Source organism: Elaeis guineensis, chromosome 9 (genome assembly GCF_000442705.2).
Source record: "Elaeis guineensis isolate ETL-2024a chromosome 9, EG11, whole genome shotgun sequence".
Lineage (NCBI taxonomy): Eukaryota > Viridiplantae > Streptophyta > Magnoliopsida > Arecales > Arecaceae > Elaeis > Elaeis guineensis.
Genome location: NC_026001.2, coordinates 56,493,109 through 56,510,876, shown reverse-complemented (window position 1 = coordinate 56,510,876; position 17,768 = coordinate 56,493,109). Strand labels below are relative to the sequence as shown.

Genomic DNA, 17,768 nt, shown 5'->3' with positions numbered 1-17,768 from the left:
TCATTTAGACCCAAATAGACTATGATGAACCTAATCTAATTAGGCTCTTATAGCCTCAATTAATCCTGATCAAATCAGAGAATTAACTGAGCCATAGTTCTGATCAAATCAGGATTAATTCTCCTTTAGCAATTAGGTTATCTCATAACCTAATTGGATTTGACCTAATTGAATCTAATTCAATAGATTTGATCAAGACTTTAATGCTTAATCAATTGAGCTAATCAGTGATCTAATTATTAATTAATCTTTCTGAACTTTAGTAATACTTAGTGAATTATACTATTGTAACTATTGCACAAGGTTAATCATCAATCGCATTGACGATTTTACCCTTGAATGATTATCAATCGTCGATCTGCCAATTGATCGGAGAAGAACTTCTAATATGTGTGACCCCATAGGTTCGAACCTAAGCCGGTAGCACAGAAACAGATTCTTATACTAATCGAAGTGATCATCTAATAATGGTATCCGACATTCGGATAGACTGAATGTATGCAAAGCAATACTCAGAATCTACTGGCATATGGTTACCATATAATTCATCCCTTGACCTTTGATGCTCAGTATGACTTCAGAGTTAACTGTCAACTCTTGATCAGTGGATCCTTATTATGTCTCAATCTAATTAATCCTGTGACTCTTCACAAGGACTATCTTGACTAAGATTTTACTAAATTGAAACACATGGAGGCATACGCTCCAATGATCTGGAATGGTCAATCCCATTTTGACTAATACATTGACTTCACAAGTATTTGACTGTGCCCAGCAATCTTTCATCACTAAATTAGAAATTCAGATAGTCTGACATCAAAGCACAGCGAGTTGCTTGTAAGTCACCGTGATGATCTTAGGTTGGAGGGACACTTATACCCATATCTCTTTGGAATAACTCTTGATAACAGAGTACTTCGGAGTTGGTCATGTTCAGTGAGACACATGCATGTCATACCAATATCTCCACACTCCTTGATTGAAAGGATAATCAACCTACATAGCATACAATGACCTACACTTGATATAGCTATCGTCCTAATAATAGTATATCGTTTGGTTGCGAACAGATTTAAAGACTAAACGATAAATCCTCCTTTATTGATTTAAAATAGTCCTAAGGACTTCATCACAACATAGAAGTTCAATATAGAAGATGTATAATTTATTATGAAAAAAATAAATAATATTTTATTAATAATTAATTTATATTTATTTACATCAATGAGCTCAACCGTCAAGAGACTGACGATTGATTTTGGGACATAATTCCCAACATGGGTGAGGGCAGCGGCGTGGATGGGTGAGGGCAGCGATGGAGGCGGCCACGGAGATGTGGGGTGCGGGTTCGTCGAGAGACCAGAGCGCAGATGGGTGAGGGCGACGATGGAGACGGATGCAGAGGGCGCGGGGTGCGGGTTCATCGGATGGTCAGAGAGCGGTGCTGGAGGTGTAACGGGCAGGGTGTTGCTGGAGGTAGGGTGTGCGGAGCAGCCGGGGGCTGTCGGGGGTGGAGGGAGGGGGGTTAGGGTGTGGCATGTGAGAGAAGGAGAAGAAAGAAAAAAATAAAAAATAAAAATAAAAGTAATAAGAATAATAATAAGTATTAAAAATAATAATTTTTTTATAAAAAATAATAAGTATTAAAAAATAATAAAAAATAATAAAAATTAAATATATAATTTAATTATTTTTAAATTTTAATATATTAAAAAAATTATTTTTTAATATATATTACATAGATTGATCTGGTTAAAGATTTGCTGGTTCTATTAAATATATATTAAAATACTAAACTAATAATTTGATTTAAAAATATTTTAAAAATTTGATATTATATTATCGTAATCTAATTATTATATTAAATATATCTATCAAGATTTTTAATAATTTTACTATAACATTATTTGTATATATTAAATATAGTAATCAATATTATTAATAATTTATATTATTAATAATTTATATTATCGTTACTGATAATTCATATTACTGATAATTTATATTATTGATAATTCTGTTTGTCTGGCGATGTATCGAACGGCACCATAGTGTCTAGTCTTTTTTTTACCCAGCAGCTTCCGGAAAGCGACCCGAGAGACCATTAGAGAAAGAAACCCATAAGCCCGTCCAACACGTCAGCCTGCGTCGAAAGCTCGGCCAAAATCAAAGCCCAAAATCCAGGACGAGGAAGCCGGTTTGTCCGTCCGTCGTGCATAAATCCAGCGGCGTGTTCCAAAACCTCTCACCGCGGGACAGAGAACGGAAGCAAAAAGTGACCGAGGCCGATCATTTGGTGATGACTCGATCCAAATACATCCTCGCGTTGCTCACCTTCGTCACCATCGGGATGATCATAGGTGATAATTTCTTCACTCCTCCATCTTGCCTATTTATTGAAATGCGAGTAGGTATAAATTAAACGTTTTAGGGGTTACGATTTGATGCTTTTGTTGAATTCAGAAGTTACAATTGTTTGCCGCTGGTTTGAATTGAAGGTGGTCTTGATCGAGTCTAGCAGCGGTTGACTGGTGGAATGCTAGTTTGATTTGTTTATAGGTGCCATGTTAGTATTATGATTGACGATGTATTTGATTCCCATTTCATTTCTGGAGTGGCATACAGATGCAGATAGCCCTCATGTCAGTTGGATTTAATCCACTTTTGGATTAAAAATGCTATGGGAACAGCTGTTGAGGGGGGACTATCTCGTTGAATTCTTGTTCTTGATTGAGCTGGTTACTTCTGAATATGTTAGGAGATGACTTAAAAGGATGGGGATAGCCATTCAGGATGGTGATAGGTATACAATGAGACATTAGACTTAACTGGTTTTAGGATAATTATTAAGCTCGTGTAGCGTAGGGTGTTGGCGACCCTCTTCTTTTGCTGTGGAAAAGGTCCGTCTCTTACTCATTTTACAGTTAATATATAGGGTGTTTGGAATAAAAGGCTTGCAAAAATGCAGAACAATATTTTCTTTGGTAAAGGATGATGAGATACTAATAAGAACACTGTTAAAGTGCTTTAAATGAAAAAGAGGAAATAAGCAAGACTCTTTTAGGGAGAGAATGGTTGAAAAGTGGTCAAGATCATGAAAAATATCATGATAGAGGAATTTGAGTAAGTAGTGGTCAAAGATGGAAACCTAATAGATAAGATATGGATATCAGAGGGAGGAGAAAGACATGAATAGAGTGAAGAAACTGGTTACTTTGGGATATTAATTCAAAAGAGGGAGTGTATTTTGAGAAAAGGAAGTTGACATAATGAATATTCCTAGAATAATACTCAAACTCAAAACTCGCATTTTGAATATACTAGAATGGGCATGTATGGTGCGGTTAGACATAAACACTGGTAAGATACATGGAGGAGGCTGCCAATGCAAAATATTTATGAGTAATCTGTGGCTTGGTACTTAGGAGAGATTTTAGATTTGGTAAAAGAGTATTAAGAGCAAATTTGGATTGATCAGGAAATCCATATTTTGGAATGTTTTGATGATTTTAATATTGCATGCAAGAGAGCTTTCTTCTTTTTTCTGTATCATAAGAAAATGGAAAAGAACAGTCCATGTCAAAAAATTAGGAGTGATTCAGTGGTAAGGATTTATGAGAAAATTAGGAAGATTTAAGATAGAGCAAAATGAGAAAAGTAGGGATGGTTGAGAAAAACTTGCATCTTTCCCTTCTTATTACAGAAAATTGGAAACCATGATGAAAATTAGTGGTGATTCATGTGTCAGAAATTTGTTCATTAAAATATTTGAAAAGTTGAAAGTACTGTGTGAAAGAGGGATCACTTCTTTCCATTTTATTTGTTACAGAAATAAGGAAGAAGCAGTTTAGTGAATAAGTTTAATCTATGGGTCATCATTTAGGAGCAATTTAATAAAGGAAAATGCTTCCAAATTTCATTTGGGCACAACTGCTGACTTGGCAACCCCATATTCAACCAACCTTTTGTATGTTACAGCAGATCCACGGGTTGCACTAAACCCATCTTGCCACCTGGCAAGAGAATCATTTGTTTGCACTCTTTACTAAAATTTAGGAGAGAGAAGTATGCCAACAAATTAGTAATGAATGAGAAGTTCACAATTTGGGATGATGTATGAGGATTAAGATCCTTTCTGGTTTAGGCCTCAGTTGGAGAGGTCCAGTCTTGTAATCATGCTGTTCTTGTATTGATCGATGGCTGTGATTGTATTGGTCCTGCACAGTACATGAGGCATGATGTCTCATGCTCTTCATGGGGCCATCTATTGTCATGGTTATGATGCAATACATTAAAAGCAATGATTGTAAGGCTGGCATTTCCAGTCGAGGCACGAAATGGAGAGTATCTGAATCAAATCTGTAAACCCCTATTAAGCCCTACATCAAGCAGTTCAAGAAGCTTGCAACTATGATTGGGTCTTTTGATTCGAAAGCTAAGAAGCAAGGTTCACCATATTGGTCGGTATCATACCATATTGAGCATACTGTATCAGTAATGAACCAATACACAGTCTCATATTGTACTGATAGTCGGTATGTCTTGCCATTTCATACCTTGTCGTGTATCGATATGGTAATATAATGGTTCCAATATGGGGTCCAATATCGGGATGGTGAACCTTGCTAAGAAGCATCATGCAAAATTCTAAAGGCTTTTGATCCAGAGTTGCAATCTTATGTTTTGAATTGTACTTGTGTAGGAAACACAATTTCAACCATTTGGAGACCAAGTGCATAAGAGTGGAACATGATCTTGGTCTTTTTGGTAGAATCGGAAAGAGATGGTGTTGATGGGGAGATTTCAAGTGGAATGGCATAGGTGGGCCTCAAGCTAAAAGTGGAATCCTTGGGGGATGATAGGAAGGAGCAGGCAGTTGGATCACTAAATTTGGGCTATAGGGAGTAGGGATTGTTCATGGAATCTCTTGAGGGGGGTGATGATGGAGGCAGAGAGGTGGGAGTTGCTTGGGTTTTTGCTAGAGGGGGTGATGATGAGGGGTTGTGTGGTTAGGTTGAATGAATAAAAAGAATGTGGTTGGGGGGTTGGGTTTAGTTCTGGATAATGACACATAGCTCTTGCATCATGATCTAAAGTCCAATAATTGAAAAGATTGAGATTTTTGTGAATTGGTGAGAGCAAAATCAGAATTTTGCTCTAGAAAACCCCTTAATTCACCTTCTGATCTTGATCTTAGTCTTGATTTTAACTTTTGGTAAACCAGAATAGGCAATGGACATTTTAATCAATGGGGCTGCTCTTATTCTTTTAAATGGGCCAATTTTGAATGTGGTGTTGGAAATTAGATCTGACACTACTAGTATGGTGGAGAGCATTAATCTTTTTATCCTTTTCAAGGCACTCCTTTTCAGTAAACAGAAACCTCCACATTCAGTCTCTAATAAATGTTCAAGAAAGAGTGCATTAACTAAAAATACATTTATCAATTTTTTAAAGTACAATGAGAAGTGATCATTGTACAATATGGAACAAGAAATGAGATATGATAAAAGAATATATAAATATTTTTTTAAGAACATAAACTAGTATGGATGCTCCACTCTACTTATAAAACCTTGCTGCCTGAACCCATACCTGTACATCCACCTGCACCTAAATCTATTTTATGCATTTGTGTCTGAAATGGTACTTGTGATAAAGTATAACTTTTCATTGTGGACCTGTATTCAAGATGAGATTGCAGTCCATGAATTTTGATTTATACATGAGCTACACAATTTTAGAGTGCAGATTGAAGATGGACTATACATAAGGGGCCACAAGACACCAATCCATTGGTGGTGCCACAGTTTCCTTTCCCATAGCTGTTGGTCAATATTGAAAATTTCACAAGAACCACTATGTACAACTTTGAAGATTGAGCCGAGAGAGAGGGAGAACCCTATGCTATATTTGTGGTTAAGTTGGGCATAATTGCTTTATTTGTCCTAAAAAGAAGGGTGACACTAATGAAAACAAATTATGAAGGATATGGAGTTCAAGGAAGAAAAAGGAGATGCTTATGCAAAAGTGTCAGTTGAGGGAGATGCCTAGTGAATCAATTTTCGTATATTGAGTTGTGCATGAGCAGCTTGATTATGATCAGTGGAGATCTAGTATCTTAAAGCAGATATAACATGCTATGGGAAGCTTTACAATCTTATCACGGGCAGTAGTGGCATCGAAAATGTGGTCTTTGGCAAGCTCCTTGAGGTACTCAATTTGAACATGGATTGCAAAAAGCAATCATACTATTTTTCGTGGTTTGACGTCCACAAGCTCTTTGTGGTGAAGCATCAAGGTATGGATTGTTTTATAATCTGGAAAACTTTACACTTAGAAGGTTTGAAAATGGATTGCAAAAAGCAATCATACTATTTTTCATGGTTTGACATCCACAAGCTCTTTGTGGTGAGGCATCGAGGCATGGTTTGTTTTATAGTCCAGAAAACTTTACACTTAGAAGGTTTTATGTGATGTAATTTCCATGTCCGCTTATCTTATTAGGAGATCTAAGTTTATTTCTACAATTAAAAACAGTTTCCGCAGCTCTATTTTATCTGGTGCTGCATTAGTTTTAATGCCGGGGTCCTAATTCTCATGTATTGTATTGGTTATATTGGTGGGCAAGCACTATTTGCAATTAAATTTTGTTAAGGTTCTAAATTGCTATAAATCTTTTGCAAGGGAAGAACTTATTAGTAAATTGTTGCATTGTCAAGGATCTAACATTTATCGTAGAAATTGTTTTTGTTACATTATTTGCCCATGTTAGCTAAATTACAACTAAGCTGTACCTATTGAAAGGGATTGACATTTGAACACTTTTGACCTGGAGTCCTCCTTTTACTTTTTTCAAGTTTTGTTATACTTTAAGAGACATATTGCAAGGGAGCTGGCTCCTGCATTTAGATGAAAATGTTTTCTAGAGGGGGGAAAGGAAAATTGGCGGAGGTAAAATGAGTGAGTGAGAGAGAGAGAGATGCCTCCTAGTAAACCTTAGAGGGCTTTAACAAGCTAACCCCAAGAGCTTCATTTGATGTTGATCAGGCCTCTGTTGCATTCTTAGTATCTTCTTCTCCATCTAATGAAGGTAAAATTTATAAACCCTAGGAGTGTAATAGGGTTTTAGCATGATTTCATGATAGCATTTTGGTGGTTTTGCAAAACTGACCCACTTTATTTTCCTGTTTGCAGATCCCAAAATTATATGTATGTGTGTATGTGTGTATGTGTGTATGTGTGTATGTGTATATGTGTATGTATATATATATACGTATATCTATCTATATATGTATATATATACGTATATATATATATATATGTATATATATGTGTTTTTGCGTATATATATATGTGTGTGTGTGTGTGTGTGTATATATATATACATATATATACATACATATATATCTATGTATATGCATATATATATACACATCTATATGCATATATATATACACACATATATATATGCATACATATATATCTATGTATATGCATATATATCTATATATATGCATATATACATACACATATATATGCATATATATATACACATATATATGCATATATATATATATATATATATATATATATATATATATATATATATATATGTATATATGCGTATGTGTGTGTGTGTGTGTAGGTATGTACGTACGTACGTATGTGTATATATATATATGTATACGTGTATATGTGTATATATATAGATGCATATATGTATATATGTATATGTATATATCTATATGTATATATATATATAGATACATATACACATGGTTTGTCGAACCATCTCAAATTGGACGGTTCCAGATGTTTCGAGCTGTACCAGCTGCAAACTAGAATGGTTCGGCCTTTCAAATCAGAATACCGGATGAGAAAGAGGGAGAGAGAGAGGAGAGGAAGGAAAGAGGGGACGACGCCTCCGCAGGGCCGACGATGGCCTACTGAGGCCGCTAGAGGGCCGCTGAGGCCTCTGCAGCTCCGTGTCATCTAATAGGGCATTTAATCGAGAGAGAGGGGGAGTGTGGGTATCGGAAGGAGGTGCAGTCGGTGAAGAGACCGTCGGAGGGCGCCAGATGGCCACCATGACCACCGAACGGTGGAAAAGGTACGGGCGAAGCCTCGATCGCGGAATAGGGGCGACCATCCCTGTTCATTGGCTTTTTTTAAAAACAATGATAAATAGTGAAGCCCGCAAATCCATTGCCGGCTTCACTATGGTTGGATTTTTTTAAAAAAATATCATAGAATAGGGGTAATCGTCCATGTTTCACGCCCACGGAGCCGCGGGCCGCGATGTCGCCATCCAGCAATCACGACGGCCAGTCGGAGGCCCTTTGGCAGCCTCTCCGCTAGCTTTTTCTTCCCTCTTTTTTTTTCTGTCCCCCCTTTCTCTCTCTCTCGGCCACGATTTGGCGAAGGAAGTGGAGGCCTTGGTGGCCCTCCTAGCGTATCCATGGCCCACCTATGGCCACCATCAGTGTCTTCTCTAGCCACCCTCTCCCTCTGTCCCTCTCTCCTCTTTCTCTTTTTTCCTCCTCCCTAGTTCCTTTCTTTACTTCTGTATTAGTTTACGCAGGTCCAATCCAGACCCGTACTGACTCGTATCGCTGGCCGGCCGGCATGAATCCTAGTACCGATTTCGTAGACCTTGCATATACATATACATATATATATATATATATATACATATATACATACATATACATACACACACACACACACACACATATATGCATATGCATATATGTATGTATGTATCTATATATATATATGTATGTATGTGCGTGCGTGCGTATAGGTACATATATGTATGTATATATATACATATAGATACATATATGTATGTACATAGATATACATATGTACATGTATGTATGTATGTACATCTATACATATATGTACATACATATATGTATATATGTACACACATATAGATACATATATACATATAGAACTTGCCTAGTTTTAATTTTTCTTGGACATTTTGCTCCTGGTTCTGTTCGTTGTTCCACCTATATGTTTGAGCAGGGTTGAACGCACACATGTTTTGTAGTGAATGTGCATGTATTTACTACTTATGCAAGACTGGGCTGCATGCTTGGGGCCAGGGGCAACAATGTTCAAAATAATGAGAACTGTATAGGCAAAAGCATCCAAATGAATCAAAAGTAGTCCATTTCTGCAGAAAGACAAACCGAAAGTGGTCCGGATCTGCAAATATGAAAATATAGTGGTCCAAAGCACAAAATCATGTAGCTTATGTTAGTGCATTAATTAATCCAGCTATTGTTTAGAATTTACATAGTTTCCACATGCTTGTTCTTGATTTTATAGAAGATCTTGGTTTCTTCTGCAATTGAATTGTTCAAAAATGCTATATTAGTGGAAATTTAACTTCCCATATTGGTGAGTCTCTCTTCCCCTATAGTGCTGGATTTTATTTCTTTGATAGTAATTTCCTAGTTCTTCCTTAGTTCACTACTTGTTCCTGCAGGTTTCTTTCTTTTGGTTCCTCACTGAGAATCTAAAACTTTGGTCCTTTATTTTTCTCTCTGCATGCCCTTGCAATCTCACTGAAAAAGATATTCTCACTGAACGAAGATATATGGCAATGAAGATGTTTGCAGCTTTTTTCATTCTTTAGCAAAAACTAAATAGAAGGAATGAGCCAAGAAGAAACTTACTTATTTGATGAAGTTTATGGGAGTTAACCAGCTAAAACACAATCAAATTTTCTCAAGGATTACAAACAGAAACATGCTTCAAACCTTTTCACTCACTGTGTAACATAGAAGACTCATCGACATTGCCTAATTTACAGCTATCTATTAGTAATGCAGATGCATCTGACTTTGCTGATTATGAGAAAGAAATTCTGGTTTGGTAATGGATTTCTTTTTGCTTATCAAAATAATACAATTAAAATTTAGAACTTGGAAATTCATGAATTCTGCCAAAAACTCTTCTCATGTTTAATCATCTAAATGCCATACATGATGTCATTTGACCTTTTAGTTATATCTTGGCATACTAGCAACATTGTACTTCATTATTGTGCATTTTCCCCAAAAAACTCCCAAAAAACAGTGAACAATACTACCTGTGTGCTGCTTATCAAATGGGGTCATCGGTGTGTACTATTACCAGCAGAGTGCCATTACATGATGCATCAGCTTGTCTACTACATTTGTGCAGCTGGACATAATGGACTCCTAATGTTTTCTCATACACAATTTTTAACAAAGTAAATTTTCAGTAAAGGTTTCATCATCATCATTTGATATTTCATCTTCATTTAAGTGAGGGTAATTGTGATTCTTAAAATGATAATTATGCACTCTCTCTCATTGATAGCTAGTGATTGTGCTGCATATATGATTGAATGAATTTGTGATTTCATTATGCTAAATGCAGGTTCGTTATTTCAATTAGCTTTTATCCGACGATTAGAAGAGTCATCTGGTATAATTTCTCCCTCATCGGATTCATTGCTGTATTGAATTGTTTGTCTACAGATTCCTTGTGAGCTGCCTGATACTTTAATTAAATATAGAAAATCTATCCAGTGACTGTCACTAATTCTTTAAAGTGTTTTAACATCTTGAATAGCAAGTTTTTGATTGACCTGATGATAGCATTACTATATATTTTTCTTCAATTTTATGCTTTTAGTATGTTCTTGCTATCATTTTTGTTCTAATCAATGAAACATCTTATATCTTTGTTAATTGGATATCTGGTTCAGACTCATATATTTCCTTCTAGCATGTTATGTCATTATTAGTAATTGAACATGTCATAGTATTCAGCCATTGCAAATGCTATGTTGATGCACTGTTTCAAATACTGTGTTCAACAAGTAAAACTTGAAAATGTGTATCTAACAGCTATTAACTCAATAATGACATTTTCATTTTGTAACTTATTTATCAGTTTGCACCTTGTATATTGTCAGTGGTCAATACCAAGCTTATTATGGATCGATGAGACCTATTTTTTGGTTTTTTAAAGATACAAAGGCTTGAGTTTCCACATTATTACTTGATCCAATGTTTTATTGCATTGAATAGTGTTAGCTATTTTCAGATGTTCTCCAAGAAACTCACTTGGATGCAATTATTCTAATCCTTAAATGCATAATTATATTTCAGCTTGGCGTATCATCTATAAAATGAAAGGTCATCAACAAATATTTGACAAACTATTGCACCTTTATGGCTGGATTTCTTGTAATATGGAGAAGCAAGAAACAATATATTGTTTAATTGAGTATCAAACTGTAACTTGTAAGATAAGTCATCTTATATGGATAATGATACTAGCATGTGATATTAAATTTTTAATAAATAAAGCTTTTTAGTAACCAGGTTTTGCACATGTAGCTAATAATCTAGTATATTATAAGACTGAAGAAATAATGAAGTTGGCTCTCATCTCATATGTCAAAAGTTGGATCTCTTGGAAATACGTCACAAACTCTTGAGATGACACAATTAAGAATGATACCAAATTCTCTACCTTTACATGCTTCCATACTCTAGCTTGACTAGAGTGTCAAAATTTATTTTTCTGCAGGTCATTTCTTTTTTCTGCCAATGGTGAGATTTAATTTGTTTTTCTGATAGTGCTAGAAAATGAAAACTGAGATACAATCTATGCAAACCAAGTCTTTCAAGGCACTAGAGTAGCCCCTCACCAAGAGATAGTTGAAAGCTGATAATCTCTTTGAAGAGCCAACTACCATGCTAGTTGGCTTCCCTATATACATGTGAGATAGTTACTTTTGCAGCATAAACTGATCAAATAGTCATTGAGGTTTATCATACCTAATATGGCTTGTATAAATGGGCACACTTTTTGATATTCTTTGCATTCAGCCACAAATGGTGGATGGCTTATTGTATTAATAAAAATCAATCCCATTTAGCTAGATTTTGCATGTTATGCCTTTGAGTTCTTTTGTTCCACACTCCGAACTTTATTTCACTTATTATTAATTCCTCTTTTTGTATCTTTATATTTGTTATTTCATTAGTCCTTGGAAGGAATATAAGCCTCTTTGGACTATGGCATGGATGCAAATTTATCTAAGATTGATCTTAACCTGGCAGAATTTTCGGGGTTCATTTGTGCTTGAGTATCAAATATTGACTGTTCACACTTATCGAAGATAATCTTTCCCCTTTGCTTGTATTTTCACCCTTCCTGTTTGCTGGTTATTTTGTTTTCTCCTTCTTCCTCTTCTCTCGTTTTTTCTTCCGTTTTATCATTTAGATCTGCATATTTCCTCTATATTTTCCTCTTTCATGTATATGTGTGTGTATTATGTTCAAGTTATACTTGGTGTAGCTTTTATAGAGTTACACCTTTGTTGAATTGGACGATGGGGATCCTACAATAATGATATTGTGCCATTGGATGTGATCTACTACTTCTAAACTATTCACACATAAAAAATCATGTGATTTAGAAACCTCTAGCCTGTGCATTAAGTTGTCAGAAAATTTGTACTGTTTCATCTTATGTAGACGATCCAATGCCATTTAAAAGATGATGCAATTTGAAATTCAAAACACCTCATAAGGTTATGGAACCCAAGAACATAAGCTAATGTTAAATCCAATTACTTACCTAAACTAGGGTTTAAATCCTAGTATAGGGCCTTGTCTTGGTCTCCTGGAATGATATGGTATTTGGAATAGACAGTATGGTCAGGAATCAGGATGGACCAGAATGGTGATTAATAGAAATAATAAAAAATAAGAAATAAAAAGAAATCTGTCCTGGTATTTCTAGTTATGAAAACTATCAATCTTTATTTTCTCATACCTTGTCAATTGCTCTATTGGCTTTTTATACTTTTAACATATATTTGGTTGTCCTTCTGTTTCTTGTGATGCTTATAATTCTGCCAAGTTTAATATCTTTCATATGCCCCTTTGTTTTGTAAACATAGCCTTGATAATCTTTTCAATTAGACTTACATATTGAGATCAGCACATTCTGGTGTTTCATTCAAAATTGATTCTGTAATCCTTATTGTATAACTTCTGGTTGCAGGTACTTCACATTGGGAGAATGACAAAGATGCCACTGTGCTTCGTCTCGGATTTGTATGTTTGGACTCTATAGTTTTTGACCATATACTTGCTGTTCATCTTTATTAGTTTTTTCATCTGCTAAGTTCACCATGTCAGTATTGTACTTTTTAACATCCACATGTTGTAGTTCTGCATCGGGAAAAATGTGACATCACTAATCTATAATATTATTGTATTAAATTCTTTTGTTTCGGTGGCTATGAACTTTGTTTCCTCTGGATTGGTGGATTAGTTCAACCATACTGGGTTGAACATGAAGAGGTATCTGTTTTTACCAATTCTTTCTATGATGTGTTTGATGAATCATTGAGTTCAGAAGATACTTTAACTGAGTTTTGGTCATCTAATGCACCCTTGAACTTGTTTAAGTTGAAAGAATAGTGTAAACTCTATCCCTTTCATGGTCCTTATAAAGTAAATCTAGGAGACGATCGGTTATTTTAAGATTAACCACAATATAAACTAGACTTGTCTATGGGTCTAGAATTTGTTTCCAGAAATATTGATATTCCTTTGGGTGGAGCCCGGAATTCCTTGCAAGGAGGGCACCGGTGTCATCTAATAGTTGATTGACAAGTCTTAATTATTATTTCTTTAATCATAAGTAAACATAACCATGATGGAGAAATTTCTTAAAAGTTCAATCTAGAAACGTATAAGCATTACCATCAATCATAACTTCGTTTATTATATGATCTGTAGTCTGTACAAGCAAATAGAACATCATGCATTAGAATTTAGCACAAATAACAATTATTATTACAAATAATAAAACATATGAATATAAATAGAAGAAAAATAATCAGAGAAGTGCATACCCTGGTTACAAATCACTCAATCAACTTGGAGTTGACCATTCAATGATGCACAATCAGTATCCAATTAAATAAAGAAAGTTGAGTATAGGTTCAGTTCCATTGCACCAAAAAGGCCTTAACCACAAAATAATAATGAGGATGCAGCAACAAATGTAATGAAATATATATTGTTTAATATTCTAGTCAGGCAACAGTTCTTCATAATAATTGAAAGAATAGAACAACAATGTAATGTGGACTATACAAGTGTTGGGTTCCAGTTGTGCCGTGGAATATGTTTTTTAAAATTTTTACATGCTTATAAAGCAAGTTTTAATACTTAAAACTAGTCAACCGAAACATAAACCCTAGAATTACCTTGTAGATTTCAATCAAACAAAATAAGCATACATTTTAGGTAGAAATTATACCTTTCCGAAGACGATAATTCGGTGCAAGGATGGTCTCCACAAAACACCAAAGTAGATGTTCTCTAATGGTGATCCACACAGGATTGATCAGGATCCTTCCCAAATTGATATAGTGCTGCAGTCTGTTTCACAAGTACACTACCGAGTTTTCTTCTCAAGGACAAACTACATCACAGTCTGATTGCCTTCTAAACTCCACTAGATCCACATCACAAATCTTTTCTTAAAAGATTTTCACACCCTTGATTTGATCAAGATATCCAACACTTGGATATGTTAATCACAAAAGAAGCAGACAATCTGCAACTTTTCTTCTCTAGTTTTCTCTCTTATTTTTTTCCTTTTCTTTTCTTTCTTTCTCTTGATTTTTTTCCTTCTTTTCCTCTACAAAACCCATGCCTCACTTCAGATTTCACGTTGAAACTAGGTGGAGCGCCCTCTTTAAATAAGGTATGAAGCGACACAACACTTGGCACTAGATTTAATTCATGCGGGGTTTCTTAGGTTTCCACAAAGAATTAATTCATTGTGTAAATTAGTGTGGCGCGGAAGAGCCTTCAAACAGGACTCCACTTCAACGCACACAAATTCCTAAACACCATCTGATGGCGCAAAAATAAAGAGAGTGCATGGGAATTAAGGAAAGAGGTTAATTAAGGAAAGAGGTTAAGAGGAGTATCTCAGGACTCTTCCTTCGAAGCACCATTAAGCATCTATTGTGGTGTGGAAGAGTTTGGTTCACATGGAACTCTTCCATGTGATAAGGTTCAGCCACTTAAAAGTCCATAGGTTAGAACCTAATCTAATTAGGTCAAGGCATCAGGGTTAGGGTTAGCTCAAACATCTTTGGACTAAATCTAATTGGGAACTTGGGTTAATCCATGTGCTAACAAGTTAATTAAATCCATAAGATTTACAATAAATCTAATTAGATCAGAGTATGATCAAATCTCAAAGGTGTGATCCATTGGGTTCTATATCTAGCCAATAATGGACTTAGGCTTATGACCAAAACTAATCCGATTAGATTAGGTCAGCCCAAATGCATCAATTAATCAAAAATTTTTTTAATTAATTTTTGAATTAAACTCTTTTAATTCTTGCGAGTCCACAAGTCAAGATTAATGTCTAGCAACATGTCATGACTATTCGAAAGAAATAAAATTTGATGAAAATACCAAAAATATCCTTCAGTAGTAAGTTACTGTGTAATTCAATCCTTCGATCATACAACATCCCCGATGAGCTATGGGCATGGAAACATGTCAAGTCCAAATACTTATCTATGTGTATCTCGATTTGAAGACGATGATTCAGTTGATGACACATTAGAAATTCTTTCTAATTATCATCTTATTTTGGTCAAAGACTTCTTGAATCATCAACTTATGAGATCACATAGGATATTCTCTCCCTTATAAGGAGTGATCGATTTCTTGTTGACCACTCACAACCTTCATGTACACTTCATCATGTTCAGAACATTTCACACAAGCCTCAGAGACAAGCTAGGGAATGAACCAAAATATAGATTCATATACATAAGGTACCATGATGATCTCATATCTAAGGATTACTTGCACTACTTCCACTAGAGAATAAGCAGCTGACATGTATATAAGGCTCCATCAGATGTTCTCTTGTTAGGTTAATTTAGTGAACTCATAAAAAAATGAGCATCCACATCCTCATATTAGTATCATTACACAAGTGATTGTGAGATCAACCATCCTCTCTGTCGAGCATACATAGAATGTGTCAGTCTTACCGGTATCATGGATCTTCGACTCAATGATCCTACGATTGGAAATATTTTAGATTAGGATTATCAAGGATTTAGGTCTCCTTGACATGACTCATCATGGCCCTAAAATCATTGCCATAATCTATGGGGTTCATTATAATCTTAAACAACTATTAAGATGCAGCATATAATGAAACAAAATATCTAATTTAATTAATAATTAATGTTAAATACATGAGTTTGGAAGATAAAATACAGAAAATATCCCTTCGTATCACTCATACGATTGGCTTGTAGAGTATTATTCTTTCAATCTTTTGCTTGCACTGAAGCCAATCGCCTCTATACTTGATGCTCATGTGATCTAGTGGCGATCAAACTGCTGCTGTGGCAAGGTCTTAGTGAATGGATCCGCTATATTATTCTTAGTGTCAACTCGCTTTACAATCATATTTTGTCTTTCGATAATTTTCCGAACGAGGTGAAACCGCCTTAGGATATTCTTGAATTTGTGATGAGACCTCGGCTCTTTTGTTTGAGCAATAGCTCCGGTGTTGTCACAATGAAGTGGCACGGTGTGTTCAATCTCAGAAACCACACCTAACTCTATGATGAACTTCATCCAAACGGCTTCCTTAGCAGTTCTCACTAGCAACAATATACTTTGTCTCAGTAACTGAGTCAGCTACAGTGTGCTGTTTGAAACTCTTCCAATTCACTGTACCACCATATAGAGTAAATACATATTCTGATATGGATTTGCTATCATTTGGATTAGATTAAAAACTAAAATTTGTAAAATTTTTTAATTTCAGATCAAATCCATTATAAATGAGAAAAGCATTTTGTCTTTTTCAAGTACTTGAGAATATTTTTCACAGTTTTTCAATGATTGTCTCCTGGATCCGTCTGAAATCTGTTTACAATACCTAAAACATAAGCCACATCAGGCCTGGTATATAGCATAGCATACATAATCAATCCTACAGCTAAAGCATAAGGAAGAGAACTCATTCTCTCTCTTTTTAGGTGTCTTAGGAGACATCTTCTTAAAGAGATATATGCCATGACTCATGGGTAAGTAACCTCTTTTACTCTCATCCATGTTGAACCTCTTCAACACTAGCTTTATGTACCTTGACTGGGATAAGCCTAGCATTTTCTTAGATCTATTCCTATATATCTTTATGCCAAGTATATAGGATGCTTCATCCAAATTTTTTAATAGTCAAGTTTTGATCGATTGCAACATAGGGATATCATTCCCAATGAGTAGTATGTCATCCATATACAAAACTAAAAAAATCATGACACTCCCACTAGTCTTCTTATACACAGTTCATTCGTATTTTTGATAAAACCAAATGATTTGATTATCTTATCAAAATGGATATTCCAACTCCTCGATGCTTGCTTTAATTTAGAAATAGATTCTTCAGTTTACATACTTGATTTGTCCTCCCATTAGAAAAAAATTTCTTTGGCCGAGTCATATAGACTTCTTTCTCAAAGTTTTTATTGAGGAAAGCAGTCTTGACATCCATCTACCAGATCTCATAGTCATGATATGCAGCTATAGCAAGCATAATTTGAATAGACTTGAGCATGGCTACGGACAAAAAGATTTTTTCATAGTCAACATCTTGTCTTTATCTGAAATTTTTTGCCACTGGCCCGGCTTTGTCGG

General features: G+C 35.2%; 1 protein-coding gene across 1 annotated transcript in view; it reads left to right on the top strand.

Annotated features, from left to right (window-relative positions):
* The first annotated feature begins 2,100 nt into the window (after nucleotides 1-2,100).
* Nucleotides 2,101-17,768, top strand: part of LOC105035164 (prolyl 4-hydroxylase 1) — a 112,933-nt gene continuing 97,265 nt past the window's right edge. Inside the window, exons 1-3 of the mRNA XM_010910612.4 lie at nucleotides 2,101-2,360; nucleotides 10,423-10,470; nucleotides 13,069-13,121. Of these exons, the coding sequence (XP_010908914.1) occupies nucleotides 2,300-2,360; nucleotides 10,423-10,470; nucleotides 13,069-13,121 (162 nt within the window). The 5' untranslated portion in view covers nucleotides 2,101-2,299. The remainder of the gene's footprint in view (nucleotides 2,361-10,422; nucleotides 10,471-13,068; nucleotides 13,122-17,768) is intronic.